General features: G+C 41.1%; 1 protein-coding gene across 1 annotated transcript in view; it reads right to left on the reverse strand.

The window, feature by feature from the left end:
- Positions 1-977: 977 nt before the first annotated feature.
- The window catches only part of vangl2 (VANGL planar cell polarity protein 2), a 43,460-nt gene continuing 17,264 nt past the window's right edge, over positions 978-27,173 (reverse strand). Inside the window, exons 2-8 of the mRNA XM_057858209.1 lie at positions 18,778-19,140; positions 17,806-17,929; positions 14,393-15,000; positions 12,666-12,799; positions 8,612-8,747; positions 8,087-8,336; positions 978-3,820 (exon numbers count right to left, since the gene is read on the reverse strand). Coding sequence (XP_057714192.1) covers positions 3,560-3,820; positions 8,087-8,336; positions 8,612-8,747; positions 12,666-12,799; positions 14,393-15,000; positions 17,806-17,929; positions 18,778-18,848 — 1,584 coding nt within the window. The 5' untranslated portion in view covers positions 18,849-19,140 and the 3' untranslated portion in view covers positions 978-3,559. The remainder of the gene's footprint in view (positions 3,821-8,086; positions 8,337-8,611; positions 8,748-12,665; positions 12,800-14,392; positions 15,001-17,805; positions 17,930-18,777; positions 19,141-27,173) is intronic.

Below are 27,173 nucleotides of genomic sequence, written 5' to 3' on the forward strand. Positions count from 1 at the left end.
TATCCAATAAATTTTGTTCCACTTCACGATTGTGTCCCACTTGTTGATTTTTGACAAAAAATTAAAATTTTATATCTTTATGTTTGAAGCCTGAAATGTGGCGAAAGGTTGCAAGGTTCACGGGGGCCGAATACTTTTGCAAGGCACTGTATATACATACAGTATATAAAACAGTAAATTAAAGCCGCAATTCCACCCCATTTGCCGTTTTTAATGTTTACTAGCACCGCTGAGCACACCCAATGTGACGTGTACGAGTGCTGACGTCAACGGCGTGGTCTCGCGGCCGCGGTAGCCTTTGATATGCATGCCGAGGAAACCCCCCTCAATTCCCCGCAATCGGATTCTTCCACTTTGGAGGCAGGATTCAGAATTTTTCGCTTCGCCTTCCGTCTTCGCAGACACCATATGCACGCGAGGCGAGTCCGCTACTCAGTTATTGCGTCTTTGTGTCGCAGAGTCGCCATGTAAACTGCCCCTTATACTGTTTTGTTGCTTAGCAGGCAGACATAGCACTCTCAGTTGTATTGTATTGTAGCCTACGTGGGACAATAGATGGAAATTGTTTAGATTGTGTCACATCACATTACGGTCTGTTAAATTTAACTGTCCATCTCAAATAATTTGAAAATGTACACTTTCATTGCTTGCAAAGCGTTAAAAGTACTGCGTATGTTGTCTTGACAAGGCGGTGGCAGGGGTAGGGTGGGGGGCCCTATAAAGGTCTCTCGTCCCAGGGCACCTGCAAGTCTGTTGACAGCCCTGAATTTGAGCATCCTGAAAAGTTGGTAGAGTTATGTCCCTACCGTCCCTATGCAAACCTACGCCCTTGATTTAAAGTCAGTTTTTTCCCAGTGTAAAAAATCATATAAAGACGAAAAAAAAGAACTGTAAAAAAATCATATAAAGACCTGGAAGCAAAATTTTGGAATAAATGCCTGATGACCACTGATGAAGGCAGGCAACATTTAGTTCGGAATAAGATGGTTTAATGTTGGAAAAATACTAGCACACTATACATTGCTAACAACAGTAAAGAAAAAAAAAATGCAAAGACAAAAACAATTCTACATTACCATCACTTGTTTTGTATTTTTTTTACAGGCCACTCGTAAAACATTCAGGAAAAAATTGCATCATAACTTAGGCACCTTAAAAAAAAAGATATTAAATGTAAAAATGTAAAATTTTGCAGCCCTCAAGAAATCTGGTGAGGAGTTCTGTTTGAATGTTTTTTTTTTTTTTTCAAGAAATGTGCCGTGTGCAACGCCGCAGCAGTTAAGGCTTAAGGTTGCTTTCATTTTGCTGATATGCAGTCTGTTCAAACATCCAAAAACCTAAGTATCAAGAGGGTACATGAGGCTGTGATAGGTATTCTCCACGCTAAAATGTTGACGGTTAAAGGAAAATAAATTAGCTGAACTATGCATTTTTTTAAATGCACACAAGCTGTTAAAACATTGTCAGTTGATACTAAATGAAAGCATAAAATCCACGTACTAACTACATGAGTGTTATGTTGTCATCTGTTGTTAAAGCTATACAGACTGGAGGCAAAATAATGTTTTAGTGTTAAGGTGTCGTTTTTATGTGTTAAAGTGAAATGTTGACGCGATCCGCAAACACGGAATTTAAAGAGAACCAATGACATCATCACAAAGCACTATTAGAACTGTATTCGTAGATGCTACATTCTGCTGTGCGTACCAACAAGGATAGGGGCTCACTAGGAGGGGAAAAAAATCCTAAAAATAGTTGCATTAGAAAAAGAAAGTGAATTCTTATAAGGATTTTTGCAAGGATAAAATCACATAGTTCCAAGAACTACAATCAATTTGCATATTTCAAAGATCAAATCGCATATTTTAAGAATATTCAGATTTTTTTTTGCAAGCCGAGCCATTAAAAAATATATTTAATAATCCAAGCTTTTCCAAAACTGAAATGTTTCAAAAATTCATTTTTCCCCCCCAATTAAAAATCATAGTCACATCTTTTCATGAATTGATGTAGCATATTATTCAAAAGTTACATTTTTCCAGCATTGAGGGAAAAAAAAAAAGTAAAATCTAAAGACAAGGCGTTTATATTTTAGTGTGTTGGGGGGTAAAAAAAATCTCTTAGAGGGGGGAAAAAAAGTCATCATTTGGGAAGAAAGGTCATTTTGAATCCTGCGGCTTATAGTCCATTGCGGCTTATTTGTTGATTTGTGTTAATAAGTAACACTTTAACAGCGGCATCATAAGACTGCCATAACACCGTCATAATTATAACATGACATTATCATGGGTATTAATGAATGCTTATGACTGATGTCATAAGTGTCATCCGGCAAATTATGTCACTAACTCCATTTATGTCCACCTCGGATCTTTTACATCATTTTAAAATGGAGATAATTTGGCGACACTGTCAAAGTGCTACCAAATTCCATAACTAGAAATTAATGAAACAACTAGAACAGTAACTGAAGAAATAATTCGCACAGAACATGAATTTTGATTTGTTATTTACATCTGTAGCACAGCAATGTATGCTAGGAGGCATGCTGGACGAAAACAGTGTTGACAGTAGGTGGTAGCAGAGGTTGACTGTCTACCCCATGGTGGTTCATTTGGTCTTATGATGCCACTGTCAAAGAAAGTGTTAGCGGTTGACATCTTTTGGTGTAAATATCCCATAATACAGTGATGACAGCTGCGGCTTATCTATTAACAAATGCCTTTTTTGTGTCGTATTTGGTGGGTGGCGGCTTATAGTCAGGAGCGCCATATGGTGCGAAAATTTCGGTAATTCTTTTTTCAAGACTGAGGTACATTTTTTTAATAAAGGGGGAAAAGTGTGTGTGGGGGGGAGGGCGCAATTTTGTTGTTATTGTTTTTTTGGGTCATTTGATGAGGGACTAAATATAGGGAAGTCACATATTACTGAAAAATGTACATCACCAAAACGTGACTTCCCTTAACCCAAGATGTAACTTTACGGCAGTTATCATTATTGCAAGCTTCAGTTTCATTTTTTTGGTAAAACACTTTTTTGTTATCGTAATATATCAGTAGCGTGATAGCATAATTGCTAAAAGTTATTTTGAATATCATTTTGTTACATCTAAAAATCTGATGCTTCCCTGTAGATTCTTTTGCCATTTGGGTCATACTAATTTGCAATTGGACTCCTTATGTATGTTGAATTGGTCTCGTTTGTTCTTGTTCTGGAGATGCTAAATTTACTTAGGCAAGTATGCTAGGCGGCGTTTTGGGTTATTTTTATGTCGGCGTGGCCTTAAATGAGTACAAAAATTATTAAGAAGAAGAAAAAAAGATGTACGGAAACAGTCAGGAAGCAGTTGTGAAGGAAAGCGGCGATACTTTGCTGTCACAGTTTTAGAGACAAGAAGCAACACCGTAGTCGTATTCGTAGTTCAGTGGTTAAAAACAGAAATAAAAAAAGGCGCCTTCGTAAAAAACCACGTGTTGCAACAACACGGGAACGACAAGTCCAAGGCATCGAGAGCTGATTGAACGTGTTTTCACGTTGTCCGGGAGAGCGCGGGCCTTCTTCACACGGACGTCTCGGACTGGAGCCGCATGACGAACTTGTGGCTCTTGGGGTCCACAAACTCCTCGCCGAGGCGCAGAAAGGGCAACGGCGTGACGGTGACTACCAACGAGAAGTCGAGGCGGCGCACGGAGAAGACCAGGCCTTGGCGCAGGGCCGAGGTCACCGGCTCCTCGCTCACCAGCGTCCACTGGCGCCCTCCGCCGTTGTGCTGCTGGTACTGCATGGTAGGCCCCGGGCTCAGATAACGCTCCAGGAAGGCCTGAAGGGACAACACATAAAAGAGGTTCATCTCATGTTTCTAACGACAACTTCCTAGTTCTTTGCTCCTCCGTTTGCATGCTAGCCCCTCCCACCACAAATTCCCTCGAAGAGATCAGCTAGGTTAGGAGGTTCATATATTTATAAAAAATGAGACAATCCTTGCTCAGTGATGTCATCTAATGGAGTCAGCAACTGATGTCTTTGAAGCGTTTCACAAGCTGGTCACAAAACAATTGTCTCAATGGTGGAATTGTTACCATAAGTCAGAAAGAAGCAAACAAAAAACAACTTCCAGGTCGCCTTCATTGTTTTGAAGAAAAAAAAGAGCAAGGAACGTTGCATTTAAGAGACTTCAGATGAACTCAGTAATTGGGCACAGCAGTCAGATATGTAATTTAAAAAACTTAAAGGGTACCACGGATAGAAAGACATGTACAGTGGGGAGAACAAGTATTTGATACACTGCCAATCATTGGCAGTGTGTCAAATACTTGTTCTCTCAACTGTAGTTCTTAAAAAATAAATATTAGTACGAGTTATAATAATTTGATATTAAAAACCCTCTTAATGTTTTCGTTTGAATAGAATTTGTAAAATTTGAAATAAAAAAATAAACTTATAGCTTGCCATTGTTGTCAACATCACAGAAGGTGACGTCACATGGACTCCCTGCCTTACTTCCACAGTGTCACTCTTACTATCTAAGGTAGTGATTTAAATACACCACAAGGTATCAATGGCGAATTTTAAATTAATTAGAGATCGCCAACGAGTGCGTTTTGTCCCTCGACTGACGCTGTAGTTTCTGGGTTCATTGTACCGTACGTTCATTTAAGTGTGGGCTTCACAAAGTACAAGACTACTGATAATGGCTCCCAGCATCATAGCTTGTATGTTATGCCTAAATATTGCCATCCAGTGTATTTGTTGAGCTAAACGAGTTTCTAAAATGTTTAGAGTTTTACCAAAGTCTGAGTAAGTTTATGTGTATTTTGCATATCTTGACTGTGAATGCCACTTCTCTTTGCATTGTTGTTTAACCGTATTAGAATAGGGCCTCATTAATACAGATTGAAGCGCTTTTCTTTTTGTGTTGAGATATATAATTTTTTAGTTGTATTTTTACTATAATATACTTAATGTTTGTTGTGAAGGATTTGCCGAAGCTTATGCCAATAAACGGTGCGGTCCAATGAACGACTATGTCCACTTGCCTTTCTCTGCCTCTTAGATCTCAATGTGCAAAATAAGGCGTCATAATAATCTGTTGGGCATTAATACATTTATTCATGTTACGTTCGCTTATTCACTGGGAAGCAACCAGCAGTATGATCAACAATATGGACATCTGCTTTCACGTGACAAAAATGAGGTAAGACGTCATTAGACATCATTTTTAAAGAATTTATTTCCAAATTAGAGTGGAAAATAAGTATTTGGTCACCTACAAACAAGCAAGATTTCTGGCTGTCAAAGAGGTCAAACTTCTTCTAACGAGGGTCCACTCGTTACCTGTATTAATGGCACCTGTTTTAACTCATTATCGGTATAAAACACCCCTGTCCACAACCTCAGTCAGTCACACTCCAAACTCCACAATGGCCAAGACCAAAGAGCTGTCGAAGGACATCAGAGACAAAATTGTAGACCCGCATCAAACTGGGAAGACTTAATCTGCAATAGGTAAAACACTTGGTGTAAAGAAATCAAGTGTGGGAGCAATTATTAGAAAATGGAAGACATACAAGACCACTGATAATCTCCCTCGATCTGGGGCTCCATGCAAGATCACATGAATGGTGAGCAAAAATCCCAGAACCACAAGGGGGGACCTAGTGAATGACCTACAGAGAGCTGGGACCACAGTAACGAAGGTTACTATCAGTAACACAATGTGCCACCAGGGACTCAAATCCTGCACCGCCAGACGTGTCCCCCTGCTGAAGCCAGTACACGCCCAGATGAAACCAAAATAGAACTTTTTGGTAGAAACACAAGTTCTCGTGTTTGGAGGAGAAATAATACTGAATTGCATCCGAAGGACCCCATACCCACTGTGAAGCATGGGGGTGGAAACATCATGCTTTGGGGCTGTTTTTCTGCAAAGGGACCAGGACGACTGATCTGTGTAAAGGAAAGAATGAATGAGGCCATGTATCGAGAGATTTTGAGTGAAAATCTCCTTCCATCAGCAAGCACATTGAAGATGAGATGTGGCTGGGTCTTTCAGCATGACAATGATCCCTAACACACAGTCAGGGCAACAAAGGAGTGGCTTCGTAAGAAGCATTTCAAGGTCCTGGAGTGGCCTAGCCCGTCTCCAGATCTCAACCCCATTGAAAATCTGTGGAGGGCGTTAAAAGATCATGTTGCCCAACGACAGCCCTAAAACATTACTGCTCTAGAGGAGATCTGCATGGAGGAATGGGCCAAAAAACCAGCAACAGAGTGTGAAAAGCTTGTGAAGAGTTACAGAAAACATTTGGCCTCCGTTATTGCCGAGAAAGGGTACATAACAAAGTATTGAGATGAACTTTTGGTATTGACCAAATACTTATTTTCCACCATGTTTTGCAAATAAATTCCTTACAAATCAAACTATGTGATTTTCTGCCCCCCCCCCCCTTCTGTTTCTCATGGTTGAGGTTTACCCATGTTGACAGTTACAGGCCTCTCTAATATTTCCAAGTGGGAGAACTTGCACAATTAGTGGTTGACTAAATACTTATTTGCCCCACTGTAAATTAGATCACACAATAGTTTACCATGAAGACCCGCAGTTTTTGACATCAAACACTGTCCTGCTCGGGGAGTGCTGTCACTAGCGAACTTGACATATAAACGCTACTTGACTTATCAGTTTTGCTGTCCTTCACATTATTATTCCACTTGGGTTCAAATTGGAAGGGCAGGACCGAGGACATGTTAATGTAGTTAAAGAGTGACACGGTGGAAGTCCGGCAGCGTGCCCATGTGACATCACCGCCCAGTGACGTCAGCAACAATGGCGACCTATTAGTTGAAATAACATTACAAATTTTATTAAAACGAAAACATTTATAGAGATTTTAATATCAAGTTATTATAACTCGTACTAACATTTATCTTTTAAGAACTATGTCTTTCTATCCGTGGTACCCTTTAATTAGCAAGCGACTTAAAAATTAAATAATTTCGATTAATTGCATTTTAATCTAACAATACTATTTGTGAAAGGGAACCTCGGACTTGAAGACTTGTATGCTCTAATAAGCCACAATTGTTCTCTTTTACTAAAATATGTTATTAGAAACATATATTATTGTCATTGATTTAAAAATCTATAATATTTAGTAAATATTTTGACTTACGGAGGGCGTCATGTTTTATACGCGCAATGCACGCTGGGAATGATAACACGGTTGGGCTGGACTGAGAGAATAGCTGTGCTAGCTAGCAAGCGAAGCTAGTATGACGACTGGCATGATTTTGTCACATTCTGCTGCTGGTCAGATTGTTTTGTTACAGAGATATGGGATGAGTTCACAACCCCACAACCGCATCCAATTCCAGCTAAACAGCAGTGTCTTTAAGCTGATCCTAGGCGGCTTGCCGAGATATTAACTTGCTGCCATTTGACAGTTTGTATATCCCTTCGTTGTTCAAATTTAAACGATGCCCAACCCTACAGACATCGCATTTGGGTTGTGATTGGTTTATAAGGAAAATCATGACTAATGTGACATGGAAGTATAGTTCTGTGGTCAACACACTCGTCTGTTGCACGGGAAATGCGCGTTTGAGTCCCACAGGAGACCTTCATTTGATTGCTTTTTCTGCTCGTTTTGTGAAATATCGACAGTGCTTTTCCGCTCGGGTTCAAATTGGAAGGGCAGAACCGACAACCTGTTTATGTAGCTAATGAGTGACACTGTGGACATGGAAGTCACCGCCCAGAGTCCGTTGCGTCCTCAACAGCATTTGCGAGCCACTAGTAGTTAAACTAATTTTTCAAATTTTATAAAAACGAAAACATGAAGAGGGGTTTGAATATTAAATTATTATAACTCATACTGACATTTATCTTTTAAGAACTACAAGTCTTTCTGTCCATGGTTCCTTTTAAAGATCTAAATAGATTGATTAAAATCTCGCCTTTAGTAAACAGACCTTTTATGGAAATTTAAAATGTCACCTATGCCATTATGCCACGATGCCATTATGATTTACAATTTTTCATTAATGCCGTTGATGACTGTTGCATGCACTGGATTGTTTTTCTGACCTTGGGTGTCATATTGTGCGTGATGCAGAACTGCAGGTGCGTGAGGATGCTCTCCATGCTGTGGAAGGCCTGCTGACGCGTTGTCCTCAGGTACTTCTGCATGGCCCTTGCCATAGGGGCGAAAATGGCTTGCGCTGCCTCTCGGGGATCCATCACCTCGCGAGGGTGCTTTGGGGACGAGGTTGCCACTGCCTCTTCTTCGTGGAGGCGTTTGATGTGTGTAAACGCCTCCTCTACTGCCACCACCAGCCTAGAATGGAGTGAGAACTTTTACTTTCATTTTTTTTCTCATAACTCATTGACAAACACTGACAGTGATAGAACTCTAATCCATTTGAACTGGGAGGGTTGGCTGCCAGCCTTCCTAGTTCATATGGATTGGACATCTACTAGTGACAAACTAAATTTACAGTAGAAGGATGAAAATAGCCTTATGATTGGACACCAAGTGAAGCCAATGCCCCCTACAGGACTAACAGGTTCATGCGCTAAAAGGCTAATTTAGTTGTGGGCCTGTCGCCGTACCTGGCCTTTCGTTTGCGGATTCTGCGGTCCATCTCGGCCTCCTCATAGTAGAACTCATTGTGGGAGTTGTCTCGCCTCCTGGCTGCGGCCGCAATCATTGCGCGTGACTGCCCCGTAGAATTATTGGCAGGGTTTTCTGTAAAGGTAAAAGTTTTATTATTATTATTTTTTAAACATTTGATTGTATTTATCCAAACACAACAGAGACTGATAGTAATGTGCATTTGTTTGAAAATGCTACTACTCTTTCAACGCTCATTTGATTATCAGGAATTTATTATTATTATTTTTTTACAGTGGTACCTCTACTTACCAACGTCTTTACATACAGAATTTTCAGGTTAAGACACGCCTCAACTAGGCCTGTCGCGAAAACAAACTTTACTGGGCGATAAATTCTCTCATAAATTATTGCGATATTATTGCGCTCTCCCCCAATTTTTTTTTTTAAACAATTTACAATAACACACTAAGAATACAGTATATATTAATAATACTAAGTAATATTAAGTACACCCATTTAAACACAATAAACGTTTACTCTTAAATTCAAAACTACTTAAGAAATCCCAACTAAAAACAATCGACCATGTCTCTTTTCAGTAAAAGACAACAATATCAATTAGAGCTGGGAATCTTTGGGCACCTAACGATTCGATTACGATTACGATTCAGAGGCTCCGATTCGATTATAAAACGATTATTGATGCACCCCACTCCTTTTATTATTTTATTTTATTTATTTATTTTTTTTATTTGTTTTGTACATTAGTTCCAAAATTGTTCAAAAATCCTCTCAGGCTAAACCAAACTACTATTTCAGTATCAAGTTAACATAAAGCAGTAAACAAATATACAAAAATAACAGTAAATAAAAAACTCCAGTCCCCATTCTATATCAGCAGCTTTAAACTACTTTCAATTAATTTAATGTTGTGAATCAACCGTTAAAGTTGTTAAAATTGCTCCTGTTATTCCATAATTTCTCTTTTGTCTACTTTCAACATGTGAAAGTTTTAAAACTATTTTAAAGATAGATTCAAGTCAATATTTTACCGATTTAGGAGTATTTTAGATAAAAAGTTAATTAGGTTCGCAACAACAGCCTTGCAGGGAAGTGTACTGCTTTAAGATGGCGGCTGTTACTAACGCCCGCATCTAGTTTTTTGTAGATGTGCTGGTAACGATACCGAAGCTATAATGCATCTAGTCCTATATAAATGATATCTACCGTAACATAATGTGGCTTGTAGTAGCTTTTCGGCAGCAGACAGGTACGTTGTTGTTGTTTTTTTTTTTAATCTCGTGGCATGAGTTGAGCTAGAGCCGTGAGTTGAGCATTGGCGTTACCCGAGGGGCCGGGTAATGAGAAGCATGATGTTTAACTACTCTCGCTCCGTCCCTAATTGCGTACCGAAGACCGCGCGGCGCGCTGAGTGTGTCGTACTTCTGCTTTACTTGGCATATTTCAATAATCGGAATTTGGATGTTTGTGAATCGTTCTCGAATCTTCCACGGCCGAATCGCGAATAATCTAAGAATCAGAAATTTTGCACACCTCTAATATCAATACTGCACAGAAACACAGAATAAATGAAATGTCTTTTTCAAGGAAAGATAAAATTGCACTTCAATAACTTAAGCATTTAGGCACAGAGGTATAAAGTTGTAGTAACACAAACAATTGCACTTCAACAACAACAGAGAAAAATAGATTAAGTAGCAGTAACAAAAATTTGGCTTCACTCAGGCTAGGTTCATACTGCAGGTCTTAATGCACAAATCCGATTTTTTGTCATGTCTGGTTTTTTGGCGTGCCCGTTCAGACTGCCTTTGTCCATGGAGCCCTTTCAAGTATCACGCATACGCACTAATTCGCAGTCCGAGATGCGCTCAGCAAAGTGACCGCATACGCAGAGCATCAAAACAAATGACACATGCTACCTGTATGTCATTCCAGGGTGATCATATTTTGATTTCCAAAAAGAGGACACAAATAAGACATTAATAATCCCCGTTTCGGCGCATAGAATTAAAATAGAAAATTGTCAGGCTTATGCTTTTCTTCATTAATTTTTTTATGACCGTGTTCAAACCCGTTTCGTGCATAAAGGCAGAGTTCAAACTAGAAGCTAATGCACACCTACATTGTGAGTGGACGGGATTTAATAAGCCCAGGCTTCTCACGTCAGCCCTGGTCTTTTCTTGGGGTTAATTAATCTTATCACAATGCTATCTTGTAACTGTCACTTGCCACGTTTACATGGAGCCAAATATTCCAATTACAATCGGAATATTTGTTCAAACCGAATAAATGTGTTCCATATAAACACCTCATTCGGAATGAACAGGCCCAAACCGAATGGAATTTCATTCCGATTCACAGGGGTGGAATATTCCTTTTCCCAAACCGATTAGAAGTAAAATTATATCATGTAAACAGGGAAGCGGAATGGTGTCTGGTTGCGTTCTTTCTGCGCATGCTCCGTACTGACGTGGTGACGTCACTTGGTGACGTAAGTAACGTCACTTGCAACATGGCTTCCAAGCACACGCACAGCGCACCCACACAACTTTTTAAATGAACGGCGTATCATTCTGAAGTTTTGTTTCCACTCGAAAAGTTAAAACAGCAGCTGATCTGACGATCGAGCTCCATGTTTTGCAACGTGACGCTTTGTTTTGATTAATCTGCGCATGTCAGACGGCAGTTGTCAAACGTCCTTTCGGAATAAAGGCACATGTAAACGCTGGATCGGAATAGATGAAGTGACATGTAAACAGCTGATGTGAAATTTCCATTCGGAATGATTTGAATCGGTATGAATAAAAGTCAGCATGTAAACGTGGCTACTGATACCGATGATGATGACTATAAACAACAACAACATCGCTCCCGTCCTGCCTGCCGCTTTCGCTTTGCTGATGTTATTGCTGCATGAATTCCGATTCGGGAGACTTGAAAGTTCAGACCTCCAGCCACATTCTGGAAAAATGTGACCCAGATCGGATTTAGACCACAAACGCAAGTGACCCAGATCGGATTTGAAATGGTCCACTTCTATGCGACTTGTCACGTTCAGGCCGTCAGGTTAATGCCTCAGTCGAGTCGGAAAAACACGAAAAAATCGGATTCATGCATTGAGACCTGTAGTATGAACGGAGCCTTAGGCTAGGTTCAAATGTATCAAACGAACATGCCCAGAAGTCAATAAAACAGAGTGAATCCTCATCACAGCACATTGGGCTGTTGGTAACAAGGAAGCCGAACTTTTAACAGCACATCCGCTGCACATCTGCTGCACGCACGCGCACATACGCATGCACGTGAGGCGATAAATCGCAGCGGGAAGTTTACCGCCTTAATTTTCATTTATTTTGCGATAAATGGAATTATTGCATATTGCGACAGGCTTAGCCTCAATGGGAAAATATTGCCTCTTGTTATGAAAGAAATTTCAGCATACGAAAGACAAAAATACAGTATGGTTGGTACTCGCAGGTCCAGGAGTTTACTGAACGTAACATACTTGTAGCTGCTCTGGCATTGGCTACTGCCTAACATTCCTGGCAACCAACTGCCTAAGAGGGACGTCTACTGTACGCGTATCTCAGCGTCCACTTCATTCGCCCCTCATGTTCAAACAGCTTTACATGAGTTTATTAACTTTTTTTCTTTATTCTTGCTTTTTACACTATACAAAACTCTATAGAAAAGTTTATTGTGCCAAAACTAATTGTAACATATATTTATTACATGTTTTGATGCATTTTTATGCATTGTAAAATATTTATGTCTGAATTTTAGAGAGCTTGGAACAGATTACCACATTTACATGGAAAATGTCCCTCTACTTACAGAATTTTCAAGTTATGAAACTACTTCCAGAACCAATTAATTTCATAAGTAGAAGTACCACTCTGTATATATATATTTTTAATCATTTCCACCACCCCAAAAAATACACACAAAATATTTTTATGCAAAAAGTGCATCACTAAAATCAATACAGCAAATCAATTTTTTCACGGTGAAAGAGGCGGCCATGTTTACCGTCCAGTGAGTAGACTTTGAAGCCAGTCATTTTCTTGGACAGAATGGACTTGGGCAGGTTCACCAAGGCGGGATTGTAGACAGGGAAGTCATTGTAATAGTGGTCCAACACCCACACGGCTGCCCGCTGGATACTAGAACACATTGTAGCAGATTGGTGATGTTAGCTTTACTCAGATGGCCCGTAGGTGTGAATGGTTGTTTGTTACTTCTGCTTGTACTGTAGGTGAAACCTACGGAGCGCCGAAGTTATTATTCGGTTCCATATTTCTGTTTGTCTGTTTTCAGGATAATCCTTTATTCGTTCTTGAGTTATTAAACTTGCTGTATATGTTTTTTAAGATAAAATGGTAGCAGTAACATTTTGAGGTAATGAGGTCAAAAGTCAGGAAAACTTGGTAATTTTGAATTTGGCTGTTTAGGATGGGGCTTGCTCTCTCAAAGTGATCCTTTAGCCTGTGCTAGTGTTGCATGAGGTAGCAGTACCAAATAATATAATTTTATAATTTTTTTGTACAGGTCCATGAAATTATTGAAATAAATACATGACAGCTCTTTCACCCAACAGTGTGTCTTAAAGGACTCTAAACACAAAAGTGACAGTAACTGAACCTGCTGACGAGAGAAATGCTTAATGAAATGAATGAAGTGTTTTTAAAATTCGGACTCATTTTGTTACCAAGTGCATCCTAATGTTTTGAATTAATGTCAATTAATGCTTCAACAACTAATCGATTAATAAATTACTTGCCAACTAATTTGCCGGCAGCTATGAGCAGTCCCGTTTGGGTCCTTGTTTGTGTGTAACGTGAGGCTGTGCGCACACGCGTCAGTGATTAGAGCACGAGAGAGAGAGAGAGAGTTCACTGCTACAATCAGGTCAATAATATTTACACGTGTTGTGAGATCCAATGTGCCTCTGTCAGAGGTGAGTAAATGAAGCCAATTGGACTGTTTGTGTTATTTGTTGATGAGGCATTACGACTTAGTACGGAGTGCTATGCTAGTTAGCGATTATGCCAATCAGCTTAAGTGTCCATTTGTATTGTTTCGAAAAAGCACATTAGCGCTTGAGTTATTGTTTGATAGAAAAGTTGTCTAATTTCTTTTTAAAAAGAAACCACACAGATAAACTCATTCATATAACAGCTAAGTCTTCTTTCAACATGTTAAAACCGTAAATTATCTTACAAGGGAGTGTGTTTTGAAATTGGATTTAGATTGTATTTTTGAACAGCTGTTTGATGAAGAAAACGAATTCATTACAGCCTGCCTCCTCCTTATTTGATTTTGTTGTTTAATTTCTTTAAAGAAAATAAATGAGTCATTGACACAATTTATATTAGTGCTTTGCTCACAAGAAAGATAATGTCAATCAGCATCACTTTAAAAAAAAAAAAAATTTAATAAACAGGGCTTTCGTCTCATTTGTGTACTGAGAACTTTTTATGTTTTATAGTCAGAACCTTTATTCAAAATTTAGGTTAAATGTCTTGTTTTCTCATGTAGATTTTTAATTGCTCTTTACCTAAAAAAATATATGATTTATCCAATTACTCGACTAATCGATAATTTTCAGTCAAATACTCGATTACTAAAATATTCAATAGCTGCAGCCCTAATCGATTACAAAAAAATTTGTTAGTTGAAGCCCCAATGTCAAAAAAATATTTAAAGCTATCATCGCTGCCAGTTATTTAATTCATTTAATATATGGTTAAACTAACCTGAGGTGGCCCACATTGTAGAAGCGACTAGCCCCATCTGTGCTGCGCACCACCTTGAGGCAGAAAGCAGGCTGTAGGTGGCGCACCTCCAGCAGCACCAGCGCCAGGTACTGGATGAAGAGCAGCGCGTCGACCAGCGAGGCGGCGTACTCCACGATGCCTCGGTAGTCTCGCTCGCGGGGCTCCAGCACGCGCACGCCGTAGAAGAGCCAGTAGGATGCCACAAAGAGGAAGACCAGCACCATGAGTAGGCAGCGGAAGACGAAGAAGCGCGGCAGCGTAGCTCTCGGCGGCCGTAGGAAGAGAGCCCACGAGGAGATGAGAAGCACGAGCAGCTTAAAGGCCAGTGAGACATAGAGGCCTTCGCAAGGCGTGCCGCACGGCTCCAGGTCATCGCGCCACAGCGCCTGCGGCAGCACCAGGAAGGCGAGCGGCGTAACTAGCGCGAAGAAGCTCAGGAGGCCGCCGAGAGCCGGGCCCAGGAAGCGCTTGCACTCCAGAGGCGTTGACTCCTCCAAGTCCTTCGTAACTCTGGTCAAGTCTTCATTGGAGATGCTGTGCTCCGACGTACCAGTCACCACAGTGGTGGTCTCGCCCCAGTTGTCATCCTGTCAGACAAGAACCAATTCATTAACTAAACCTTTGCCTACATTGTTTTAAAAGCCAGTTTATTTTTTCACATTTTTTTCAAACCTGGATCTTGCCTAAACAGAATCCATTCACAACTGTACTGTATGTGTAACTGACTAGAATGCCAGGAAGAAGAGTTTCATGTTATGTTTTTTGACTTGATCTTAAATATTTGGCTTCTTCTACAGGAAAGCGGTGCTATTGGATCTAGCCCAATCCTGTCCAAAGTCCGGCCCGGGGGCCAAATGCGACCCTTGGTCAAATTTCATCCGGCCCCCAGCCTCTGTCATAAAATCAATAACGTCTGGCCCACACACACACTTAATAAATTGGTCAGCAGTACTGCTACTAGCATATGAAGTAGCTTACATACTAAATGCTGCTTCTCATTTACCCACTAAAAGGCAGCAGCACTCTAAGCAACATTACCCCGTGTGACCCTTTACCCCCAATTTTCTAAAATGGCGACAATCAACAAAAAAAAAGAAAGTTCACTGCAACGTTTCAAGGATAGGTGGAAATTGGACTATTTCTTCACTAAAATATGCAACAACTGTGTCCGTCTCATTTGCAAAGAGACAGTCGCTGTTTTTAAAAGAGTTCAATGTGAGGCGATATTACCAAACAAGACACGCTGACATGTACGACAAGATTACAAGGAAGATACGTAGCGAGAAATTGAAGCAACTTGAAGCTAGTTTAATTTTACAGCAGCAGTATTTCGCAAGAGCCCGAGCGTCGAAAGAGAACACCACAAAGGCTAGTTGTGAGATTGTTGAAATTATTAAAAAAAAAAAAAAAGCCAATGTGACACACGGAATGGCTTGCTAAAATTTGCTTAAATATATTGTTCTATGTAAAGGACGTCAGCCAAGGTCGGCCCCCCACATTTTTACCACACCAAATCTGGCCCCCTTTGCAAAATGTTTGGACACCCCTGATCTAGCCTGTACAGTAAGTGTTGACCTCAAGACAACGCTTTCGAGACCAAGACTTTTGGGTGTTGAAAAACCATGACCAACACAAGCCGAAGTAAAATGTAAAAGCCCTAACTTGGCTGAACAGCGAAAAAGCATTCTGTCCTTGATTTAAATTTTTGTTTGAAAAGATTTGAAAGCCAAAAGACCAGTCTGTAACTTTTTCAAAGTAATCTTAAATTTCAACAAATATTTTGAACAAAATTCTTGCAAAAAATGTGCAAAATGCACAATAGGGTGTGATAATAATGTACGCTTTACTAAAAACTAGGGCTGCAGCTATCGAATATTTTAGTAATCGAGTAATCGACTGAAAATTCTATCGATTAATCGAGTAATCGGATAAAACAAATATATTTTTAGATGAAGAGCAATTATAGATATACATGAGAAAACAAGACATTTCATCTAATCTTGAACCATTTTCAGTCAATCAATGTCTTTATTTTCGATGTATATTGTTCAAAACAGCCAACAATTGCATCTCAGATGTAACTAGAATAAAAAAAAAAAGACAAATTCACTGCTTTCACTCAAAAAACTTTTAGATCTTATTTAAAAAAAAATATATATCTATCTTACCTAAAAATGCCGTTATGCTTGATAACACACATCACTTAAAAGTTTGGATTTTTTCCCACATGTTTCAATTGAATTTCTCTTTGTGTCAAGCCATTTTTAAGTTCTACTTAAGTTTTAAGTTAGTCTAAACTGTAAGTCCTGATAGGATTTTGAGTTTTTGCAGTGTTCAAAATAAATGTATGATACAGGCTGTATTGGAGCACATTAGGGACCAGTGCTACTTGGTGTTTTATCCAGCAATGACTACTGAGCTAAAATTGATAGTTAGCATGATTAAGTTTTTATTTTACACCCTCATCACTCCACAATGCTATGTTATGTTAAAGCCTGTATGTAAGACACGTTAGCCATGCATCGACAGTGGTCATAATTAATTGAAACCTAGCCCTCCGCAGGGCTAATGTTACGTGAGCTAGTAGCGACAGTAACGTTAATCTTATTAGCGTTTAGCGCTCTTTATTAGCGCTTAGCGCTCTACTGCTTTAAGATGGCTTTTTACTAGCGCTGCCCAGACGCGGCCGAGTCTGTCATTTTGCATCTAGTTCAACATACATGTGATCTCAATGAGACGCATCAGACGCTACCTGTACCAACGTAGCATCGTGCGGGCTAGTATTTAGCAACGTCGGCGTCGTTTGTGGTGGCTGTCGGCTGCAGTAAGTTTTTTTTTTTCCTTCTTCCTCTCCGCACGTGACAGCGCGTTGCCCCGCATTAAAAGTAGTCCGAGCAAAATGTGATGCTTAGAGCCGTCAAAATAAAAGATTACTCGAGGTGAATAAAATTACTTGGATCAGTTTTTAAACTCGAGTTACTCGAGTTGCTCGAGTACTCGTTTCAGCTCTACTAAAAACCTTCAGTGTGAAGGTTGCTGTCAATTGTCAATACCGGTGTGTTGCTACAACAAATATGTACTGAGCCATGAACATAAAAGCAAGGGACAGCATAGAACTGTGACTTTTGAGAACCGTTGCACCCGAACTGAACAGATTAAATTTAATGTGAATTTAAAGCTGATTTGGATCTTGACCGTATAGACAACATTTACGGAATATACATGTGAGGTCATTGTGAAAAGACTCTGGAGTTTTTGTTGTTGTTTTTTTTTTTAAACCTGTCCTGTTCAACTGTTTGACACGGAGAATGGGAATCCGAGTGTCCTATTAGTCTGAACAAATTTAATGTATCACATGGGAGTATGATATACTCGAGAGTTTTGACACTGACCCGATCGTCTCCACGTGTTGATTCTGCGTCGAGAAGCGGCTCTCCGGGTGTCTGAATAGTCACCGACTTGTCTCCGCGGCTGCTTCCATCTCTGCTTTTGGAGCGATGGCGATCCCTCCGATCCCTACAAGATACGAAGCAGCAGGTTACTCAAACCATGGGAAATGACACAGGCTTAGTTTCAGAATAACTCCAAACGCAAAGAAATGCACAATGGGATAACTTGCAACGTTACATCCCAATACAGATGGACAAAAAGTGGTTTGGTTTTGGTGCGATGAATCGATTAACTCGAGTAATTCTATAAGAAAAAAGCTTTGAATCAAATCTTGCTGCTCCGAGTATTTGTTTAATTAGTGTGGCGTAATGGTTTGTTTTGAAAGTGTTTGCATTTAGTTTTATCGATTTGGGTGCATACACTGTCCTCTAGTGGCAACAGTGAATATGGCATAACTCATTTCAAATGGCTGTATCCTGCTGCTCCCTGTTAAGACCAACATAAAGTTTTTGTTTGAGCTAATATTTTTTTATGCATTTGTAATTTAGTTTATCTGTATATTTGACAGTTTTGAGGGAATGTGTTTGAACGATTTGTTAAGAGCAAATTTGAAAAATAAATAAATAAATAAATAAATAAAAAAGGTCAGCATTTTATAGTATTTAAGCTTGTGGACTTTTGCTATGCAAGTTAGCCACTTGTTCTTTTGTTATACTTTGATCCTCATTTATTTTTTTTATACCGTTTGAGGCCAAGCTCAGGTATTTGAATTTATCTTTAAACGAACTGCAATTCTGCATAGTTTAAAGAAAAGAAACACTCCGGAATTTCATAGATTAATCGATTACTAAAAAAAAAAAAAAAAAATCGATAGCTGCAGCCCTATTTGTTTTCATAGATTTTGTCAAATATGCTGTTCAATATTCACGTTGATGTTTATTTCAAAGGTAAACTGTCGGCACGGCTCCTCCCACCTGTGCTTGCGGGAGCTCCGGGAGTGCGACGACTTGTACGAGTATCCCGAGTACTGCGACTCGTTATCCATGTCTCGGGCGGGTGGCGAGCGGGCTTTACGAGCCCCGCTTCCTCCACCTCCTCCGCCCGTGCCGCACGGCTTGCCGACGCCGCCCAGCTGGTTCTTGCGTTCGGAGATTGACTTGGTGGAGAGGGCCAACGGCAGCTTGAGCAGGTCAACCTTGCTCCTGAGGGAATCTATCTTGGAGGCCGAGGAGGGGGCAATGGGAGAAGGCGATGGGCGAGGGGAGCGGGGGAGGAGAGGGGTGGGAGAGGACGGCGGGTAGGAGAGTCGTGGTGGGGAAAGCAGAGGCGGCCGTGATCTGTAAGACAAAAAGGTAAATGGTGTTATACTTATATAGCGCTTTTCAAAAGAATAACTTAGCAAACTTAACATCCATCCTGAAAAGAAAAATGAGTAGTGACCAAAAATAATCAATAGAGTTGAAAAAAATTTGTCAAAAGCATGCTGTCACGTGTGGATGCAATTTACATTTCATATCATTAATGCGGTCATTTGCTCCAAAACCTATTGCTACCTTGCACATTGGAAGTAATCCACTAATAATTTCTACGCCAGACTTGATTCAACGTATATGTAATATAACAAACAATGCTCACCAGTCAGCTATTCATGAAAAAAGCCATCGACCACAAAATAAATGAAGACACTGACAGAAAATTATCCAGATAGCCACAAAAGATGGGCCCTATGCACATTTATTGGCTCTTTTCCCTACTTAAGAAAAAGAACAAGGACTAGAAATAATCCACAGTAAAAAAAAAAAAGAAATAGCACCAAAAAAAATTCTAAACTCAATTAACGTGATTACTCTTTCCACTAACTGATACTGAACACAGACACCGCCATATTGCGTGAGAGAAACAAGAAAACTAACTATAATAGAGTCAGGAAAGTATAACTGGGATGACATACTGTAGCTAAGAAGCAGAATTCTAAATGCTTAGGGATGACACAGGTGGGCAAAGTGGCGCCACCATGTGGACCATAGCATAAGGATGTATAAAATGGTTGCCAAGTGGAATTGTTGAAGGAAACAGAAGTCTCTCATCACCCCCAGCGTGGGAATCAAAGCGAGCGTTGTGGCACATTAACCAACTAAAACCTCCTTTTTTGGCGAGGCTTACTTGCCAAAACGCTCCTGGCGGCGTTTAGTCATCTCCCGACGCTGCTACCGGCGCTGACACAAAGGCAGCCATATTGGATTACGGCGTTTTCACACAAAAAAACTCGTTCGGCTTCTTTCCCTTCCTCCCCGTACGCCGTCTCACATTCCCTCCACAGCTTCGCCTGTCCCCGTGGAAACCAGGCCTCGCCGCTGCCATGGCGATGAAAGAAGGAGGGGCGGAGGTTGACAGTTGCCGCGGTGACATGACCTCACACCGCCCTCTGCTACGCCGCCCCACAACCACATTCACAAAACAGACCAAAATAGAAGTGCGGCCATGATGGATGGCAGGCTGTCATACGCTGGTTAGTGGATAAAAGGTGGGCGTGGCACGGAGTATTGTCCATCGGACTTCTACGACGAATGAAACACCACCGTGACACTCCGATGGTGACCTGATCTTACATTTGCCAAGAAAAAATCCACTTCCTGTGAATCCTGTCCCATCCAGTCAAATACTAAAGCATGATTATTTTTGGTTTAATTGGTAAACATCTGCAATATCAACCGCACAACTAGTTTAATGAGAAAAGACTCCAAAAACACCTTAAATGAGGTAATAATTAGCTCAGATATCGCTATATTATAACGGTACAAGAGCGTATGTAGACACGATATTAAACTAATCACAGGCATATTCTTTATTCTGTGAGTTTCATTCTAAGACCAAACTGTGCTGTTTTTAAACAGTTGAGAGCTGAGCAGTAAAAGGTGCACGCTTGCCACAAGCAACACGAGGTGCAGTTTAGTTGCTTTCGAAACGCAAATTGAATCGTAAATATTAATAATAATAATACATTTCTAGAGCGCTTTTCAAGCCACACAAAGACGCTTCACAAAACAAAACAAGAACAAAACAACCATTAAAAAGATATCGAAAGGATAAAAGATTAAAAGCACAATAAAGAGAAGTAAAGATATAACAGAGCTAGGGGTTTATGGTGGGTAAGAAAGAGTGAACAGTGTGTTTTGAGTCTGGATTTGAAAAGTGATAGGGTAGATATACTGCGAAGATCAGGGGGTAGGGAGTTCCAGAGCTGGGGGGTAAATTGACTAAAAGCTCTGGAACCAAAGGTGGAAAGGCAGACACGGGGACGGAATAGGAGAGGATTGTTGCCTGGCACGGCCAGACTGTTCTCCCTGTATTTTTCAAACACTGTGAGAAAAGTGTGGGACCCAGCCCATTAACGGCCTCTCGAGCAAGAACAAAATCAACCGTCCAATCAGATTCGTTTATTTGCGTGACGTATTCTTAACGAGCAACGTCACTTTTCCGCGTCGGAAGTCGTCTCCACAACAACACAGATGGTGAACAGGAGAGTCGAGAATATGTTCCAATCCACGGTAAAATCAGTTTTAAATTACAAAAAACAAAATCGACACAAGTCATTGACAACAGTCTGTCTCGTGCTAGCCATGTTGGATAAACTCCGCTCTCCTCGTGTGTTTACTTCCGCGCACCAGTCCCTCGTCGTTTTACTAACGTCACGTCCGCCCATCGCTGATTGGTCCACTCCACTGTCTGTTTGCTGTGGCTTGCTCTGCCCTGGAAATTTATGCGCTGAATGGTGGCCAGACTCAATAGCTGGAACAGCTGTGAGTCTGGTGTACCAGGCTAGGAGGATCGTGGAAGAGCGAAGTTGACGGGGTGGATTGTTTAAACAGAGTAGCTTGCAAAGGTAGGGAGGGGCCAAGCCATGGAGTGTTTTGAAGGTGATGATGAGGTTCTTGTAATTGATTCGTTGTTTGACGGGAAGCCAGTGAAGTTGATGGAGGATGGGGGTGATGTGGTGTGTTGCGGGGGTCCGAGTGATGAGGCGTGCTGCTGAGTTCTGGAGGTTAGTTCTTGGGTGCTCATGCATCAGAACGTCGGTAGGAATAATTTATTTTGATGTGCGCAGATTGATGCTGCGTTCTTGTAGTGTGTTAATTATGGTAAGAGGCCTAGCTTTTAAAAGAACATTTATTGTCAATTTGCTTATTTACGGCAGCATAACGTAGTGGGGGACCTGGCAGCCGCAGTAATAGGGTGGGTCCCACACTTTTTCTCTATGGCGTGGCTCCTGGGGCGTGGCCCCCTCTTCGCCTGGCTCCTGGTTGAGGGGGTTTATCGGTGCTCTGGTCCAGCGTTGCCCTGCGGCAGCTTCTCAGCGCTCTCCTGCTTCTGCACTTCCCCTCTCTTTTCTGCCCGGGCATCTTCCTAGGGCTCCAGCACGGGTTGCTGGCCGGGCACCAGAGGGTCAAGCAGGGTGTCACCCACTCCGGGTGGGGACCCCATGTTGCCCCGGGTCTAGTGAGCCGTGGGGGTCCCATGGCATGCCATGTCGGTTGGGGGTTTGTGGCATTGGGCCAGGTAGGCGGGCAGTGGTAGGGCCGGGCTGTGGTAGGGGCGGGCGTGGTGGGCGGTGGCGCGTCTTCTCATCCCTTCCCTGAAGGCCGGTCAATGCGGGCATGGATGGTCCGGGAGACCGCCCTGGGTCCTGGGGGGATGACAGCGGTCGGGCCGCACTGGCTCAACCCCCCTGACTGGCTGGGGCGGCCCTTGCGGCAGCATTTCCACTTGTCTACAGGACTATTACATGTCTGATGGGATTCACGCATGACTGGGTGCAATTAGACACACTCATGTAGAGAAACTATCTGTTCCAGGATTAGCGGTCCTGCAGGATGTCAATATATCCACACTTATAAGGGATTCACATAATACTGGGTTGTACACCTCACCTCACATTACCAATTTGTGTATGCTCCACCCCACCTTATCACATCTCTTTCTGACCCCCCCCTCTATTTTCTCCTTGGTCATCAGGGACCCCATATGGGGTCAACCGGAAAAATAATTGCTCATGATAGCGCTACTATATTCATAGTTAGTGCAGGAGTTGAATGTATTTCTTGTTGTTGTTTGTTCTTTTCCTCTCTCTCTCCTTTTCTAAGTCCCTTTCTGGCTCCTCATAACCCCTTTCTGCTCGCTGCTTTCTCCCAATAAACAAAACACAATGAATAATCATCACAATGGGAGTATATCGTACTCCGATGTGATACATTAAAATTGCTCAGAAAAATAGACACTCAGATTCCCTAAAATCTTCAGTTACAAACTATAACTTACTGTTTGCGTTTCGATGCATTCCCTTCTTGTTGTTGTAGATGAATTAATTGGTCTAAAACAGTGTTTTCCCCATGCAACAAACAAGAATGACGTCCATGTCTGCTATGTCTTTTTGCCACGACACAAAAGCACACGAAAAGGACTAGGGGTGTGACAAAATATCGAAATGGTGATATATCGTGATACTTTGTATCCCGAAAGGTTATCGATATGCTCCTGAGAAGAATCGAGATATCATTTTAAAAGGAGCCAATGTTTGGAAAAAAAAAAAAAAAAAAAAAAAGGGGGGGGGGGGGGGGACCAATAAGTTGCTACCAAAATCTTCCACCATAATAGTGTCTCAGTTAACTCTAAGGCTGCCATTGACGGTGCTCGACGCCCAGTCCATTTAGACTGGGAACGTTCATTCATTCGAAACCAGAGCATTCGCTGTCATTCTGTCCAATTTTCGGGGCATTCACAGGTCACTTGCTGTTCATTTACAGGTCATTTCCTGTAGAGTTTGAGTCACTACCTATTCATTTGGGTGATTCCCAGGTCACTTCCTGTTCTGTAACTCAAACAGCAAGTGACCCATAAAATACCCCAAAATCAACAGGAAGTAACTGAAAATCAACAGGTAAATGACCTTAAATGGCCCAAAATGACCTCATTGCCTGCCACTGACAGCCAATAAACGTTCAATCTGTTTGAAGTGGGAGGGATGGCAGTGAATGAACGAATGTTCATTCGCTGCCACCCTCCCACTTCAAATGGATTGGAAGTCTATTAGTGATAAACTCATTCCAATTCACAGCAGAAGCTTGTTTTTCCTTTTATTAGTCGTTTGTAGAATATCCTAGAATGATTTCCTGACCAATGTATCGATAATCGTTGTATCGCCATATCGTCAGATCATCGTTATCGTGAGCTTTGTATCGCAAATCGTATCGTATCGTGAGGTACCAAGAGGTACCCACTCTTAAAACGGACATACTCTGAATTACCAATGTGGTAAGGTTCATCGTTCCAACGTTATGACCAAAAATACCAGAAAAAAATAGCAGAAGAAGAGTAAGCCATACTGACTCCCATGTCAACAAAGCATCGTTCTGTCCATTTAGACATTAAACGTTAGCGTTATTTCACGTTTTCCCACCATCAAGTCTTTCAACATTTTTAAGATCTTATAATATGTCCAGCAACATGTTCATTTCATACACAGACTAGTTTAGTCTTGCGCAAGTTGCGCCTACCCTTTTTCGGCTTGCGCTGCTTCTAGCTTTCGGGAATAACAACAACAACAACAACAAAAAATGCAGATACTGACGCCACAGTTAAGGTCGGTCTGTTCCAAAATTTTGGAATAGAGTGTTTAAATGCGCGCCGATCGGATTATCAATCGGCATAAACCATCCCTCTTGTTCAGAATAGAATCTTGATCGGAATCGGCTGAATCGGGTTAAAATATTCCGAATTGGGTGTGTACATGAAGCATTTTTATTCCGACCAGGCTTTTAAAAGTCTCCATGTAAACATACCCAATGTCAAGGAGGCTTGATTCAATTTGTAGTGCATCAGGTGATGTTTGTGAGCTCGGACAATTGAATCGTTCGCCACACAAAAGCTTTCTAACTCCGGAGCATTCATCCAGTTTAAAACAATTTCCACATGACTGCTCATCTGGCCTTTCCCAAGTTAAATCCAGACATTTCACGTTTAGCATTTCTGCACTGACCTCTCAAACAACCGTTCACATACTTTTGCAATCATGACATCACGCTGCCATTACAGCACCTAATGAAATGCATGTGGCTGCCATCGGCGACGAGGTCCGGGCAGTACGCCAAATTGGAAACATAAAGAGACAGCAGGAAGTACCTCAATAGTTGTAACATCTCCTGGCATGCTCATCTAAGAAGCGCTTGACTTATGGAATTACTTGCTATGAACAAAATTTAGACTGCTACCAGACGGGGTCTTGAGAGATGCTACATTTGTGGATACGTATGTCTCAGCATAAGGATGACTTTACAATGTTCATAAAAACGTATATATTGTAGGAGAATCTCTGACATACACTGCTTGCCTAAAGTATTGGCACCCCTGCAATTCTGTCAGATAATGCTCAATTTCTCCTAGGAAATGATTGGACATGATTATGAATGATTAGAAATGCTTTGGTAGAAATATCTTCATTTGTTTTGCTTGCAATGAAAAAACACTAAAGAATGGGGGAAAAAAATCATTATTATTTTACACAAAATTCCAAAAATGGGCAGGACGAAAGTATTGGCACCCTTTGTAAAATCATGCGGTGCTTCTCTAATTTGTGTAATTACCAGCACTTGTTACTTACCTGTGGCATATAACAGGTGGTGGCAATAACTAAATCACAATTACAGCCAGTTAAATGGATGAAAGTTGACCCGAGATCTGTCCTGTGTCCTTGTGTGTACCACATTGAACATGGAGAAAAGAAAGAAGACCAAAGAACTGTCTGAGGACTTGAGAAGCAAAGTTGTGAGGAAGCATGGGCAATCTCGAGGCTACAAGTCCATCTCCGAAGACATGGATGTTCCTGTGTCTACTGTGCGCAGTGTCATCAATAAGTGTAAAGTCCACGGCACTGTGGCTAACCTACCTAGATGTGGACAGAAAGGAAAAATTGACGAGCGATTTCAACGAAAGATTGTACGGGTGGTGGATAAAGAACCTCGACTAACATCCAAACAAGTTCAAGCTGTCCTGCAGTCCGAGGGTACAACAGTGTCAAACCGTACTATCCGTCGACGTCTGAATGAAAAGGGATTCTATGGTAGGATACCCAGGAAGACCCCACTTCTGACCCAGAGACATAAAAAAGCCAGGTTGGAGTTTGCAAACACTTACCTAAGAAAGCCCAAAACGTTTTGGAAGAATGTTCTCCGGTCAGATGAGATAAAAGTAGAGCTTTTTGGGAAAAGGCATCAACATAGCGTTTACAGGAAAAAAACCGAGGCCTTCAAAGAAAAGAATACCGTCCCCACAGTCAAACATGGCAGAGGTTCCCTGATGTTTTGGGGTTGCTTTGCTACCTCTGGCACTGGACTGCTTGACCGTGTGCATGGCATTATGAAGTCTGAAGACTACCAACAAATTTTGCAGCATAATGTAGCGCCCAGTGTGAGAAAGCTGTGTCTCCCTCAGAGGTCATGGGTCCTCCACCAGGACAGTGACCCAAAACATACTTCAAAAAGCACTAGAAAATGGTTTGAGAGAAAGCACCTGAGACTTCTAAAGTGGCCAGCATGAGTCCAGACCTGAATCCCATAGAACACCCGTGAAGAGATCTGAAAATGGCAGTTTGGAGAAGGCACACTTCAAATCTCAGAGACCTGGAGCAGTTGACCAAAGAAGAATGGTCTAAAATTCCAGCAGAGTATTGTATGAAACTAAATGTTGTGCTACCAAGTATTAGGCTGAGGGTGCCAATACTTTTGTCCGGCCCGTTTTTGGAGTTTTGTGTAAATTGATAATGATTAATTTTTTTTTCCATTTTCTTTTGTGTTTTTTCATTCCAAGCAAAATAAATGAACATATTACTACCAAAGCATTTGTAATCACAATCATTTTCTGGGAGAAATTGAGCATTATCTGACAGAATTGCAGGGGTGGCAATACTTTTGGCCAGCAGTGTAGAACACAGTACTGCCAAAAGTGTAGAGAAATGTGTAGAAATACATTCAGCAAACAAATAATGATAAATTGTTAAAATGTAATAAAAGATACAGTTACGTATTGCAATAACAGCCATCAAAATTCGCACTCTATGAAAAAAGATATGATCGCAGTACATTTGTTCAAAATGTTTACATTTTAAATGATGTAAACAGTTTTCTCATCAGCCCTTGCTTTAGTATGAGTCAGTTTTCTGACATTTCAATTGAATAGTAGTCCATTTTCATACAGTCGCTCAGTTTTCCCACCAAAAAGGACTAAGCGCTACCCAAGATAAGACAGTAGTATGGGGCCCAAGAAAGTTTAGAGTGATAACCAAGGCGAGAAACACGATAGGATTCAAGGATGAATCTCA

Source organism: Corythoichthys intestinalis, chromosome 14 (assembly GCF_030265065.1).
Source record: "Corythoichthys intestinalis isolate RoL2023-P3 chromosome 14, ASM3026506v1, whole genome shotgun sequence".
NCBI classification, from domain to species: domain Eukaryota; kingdom Metazoa; phylum Chordata; class Actinopteri; order Syngnathiformes; family Syngnathidae; genus Corythoichthys; species Corythoichthys intestinalis.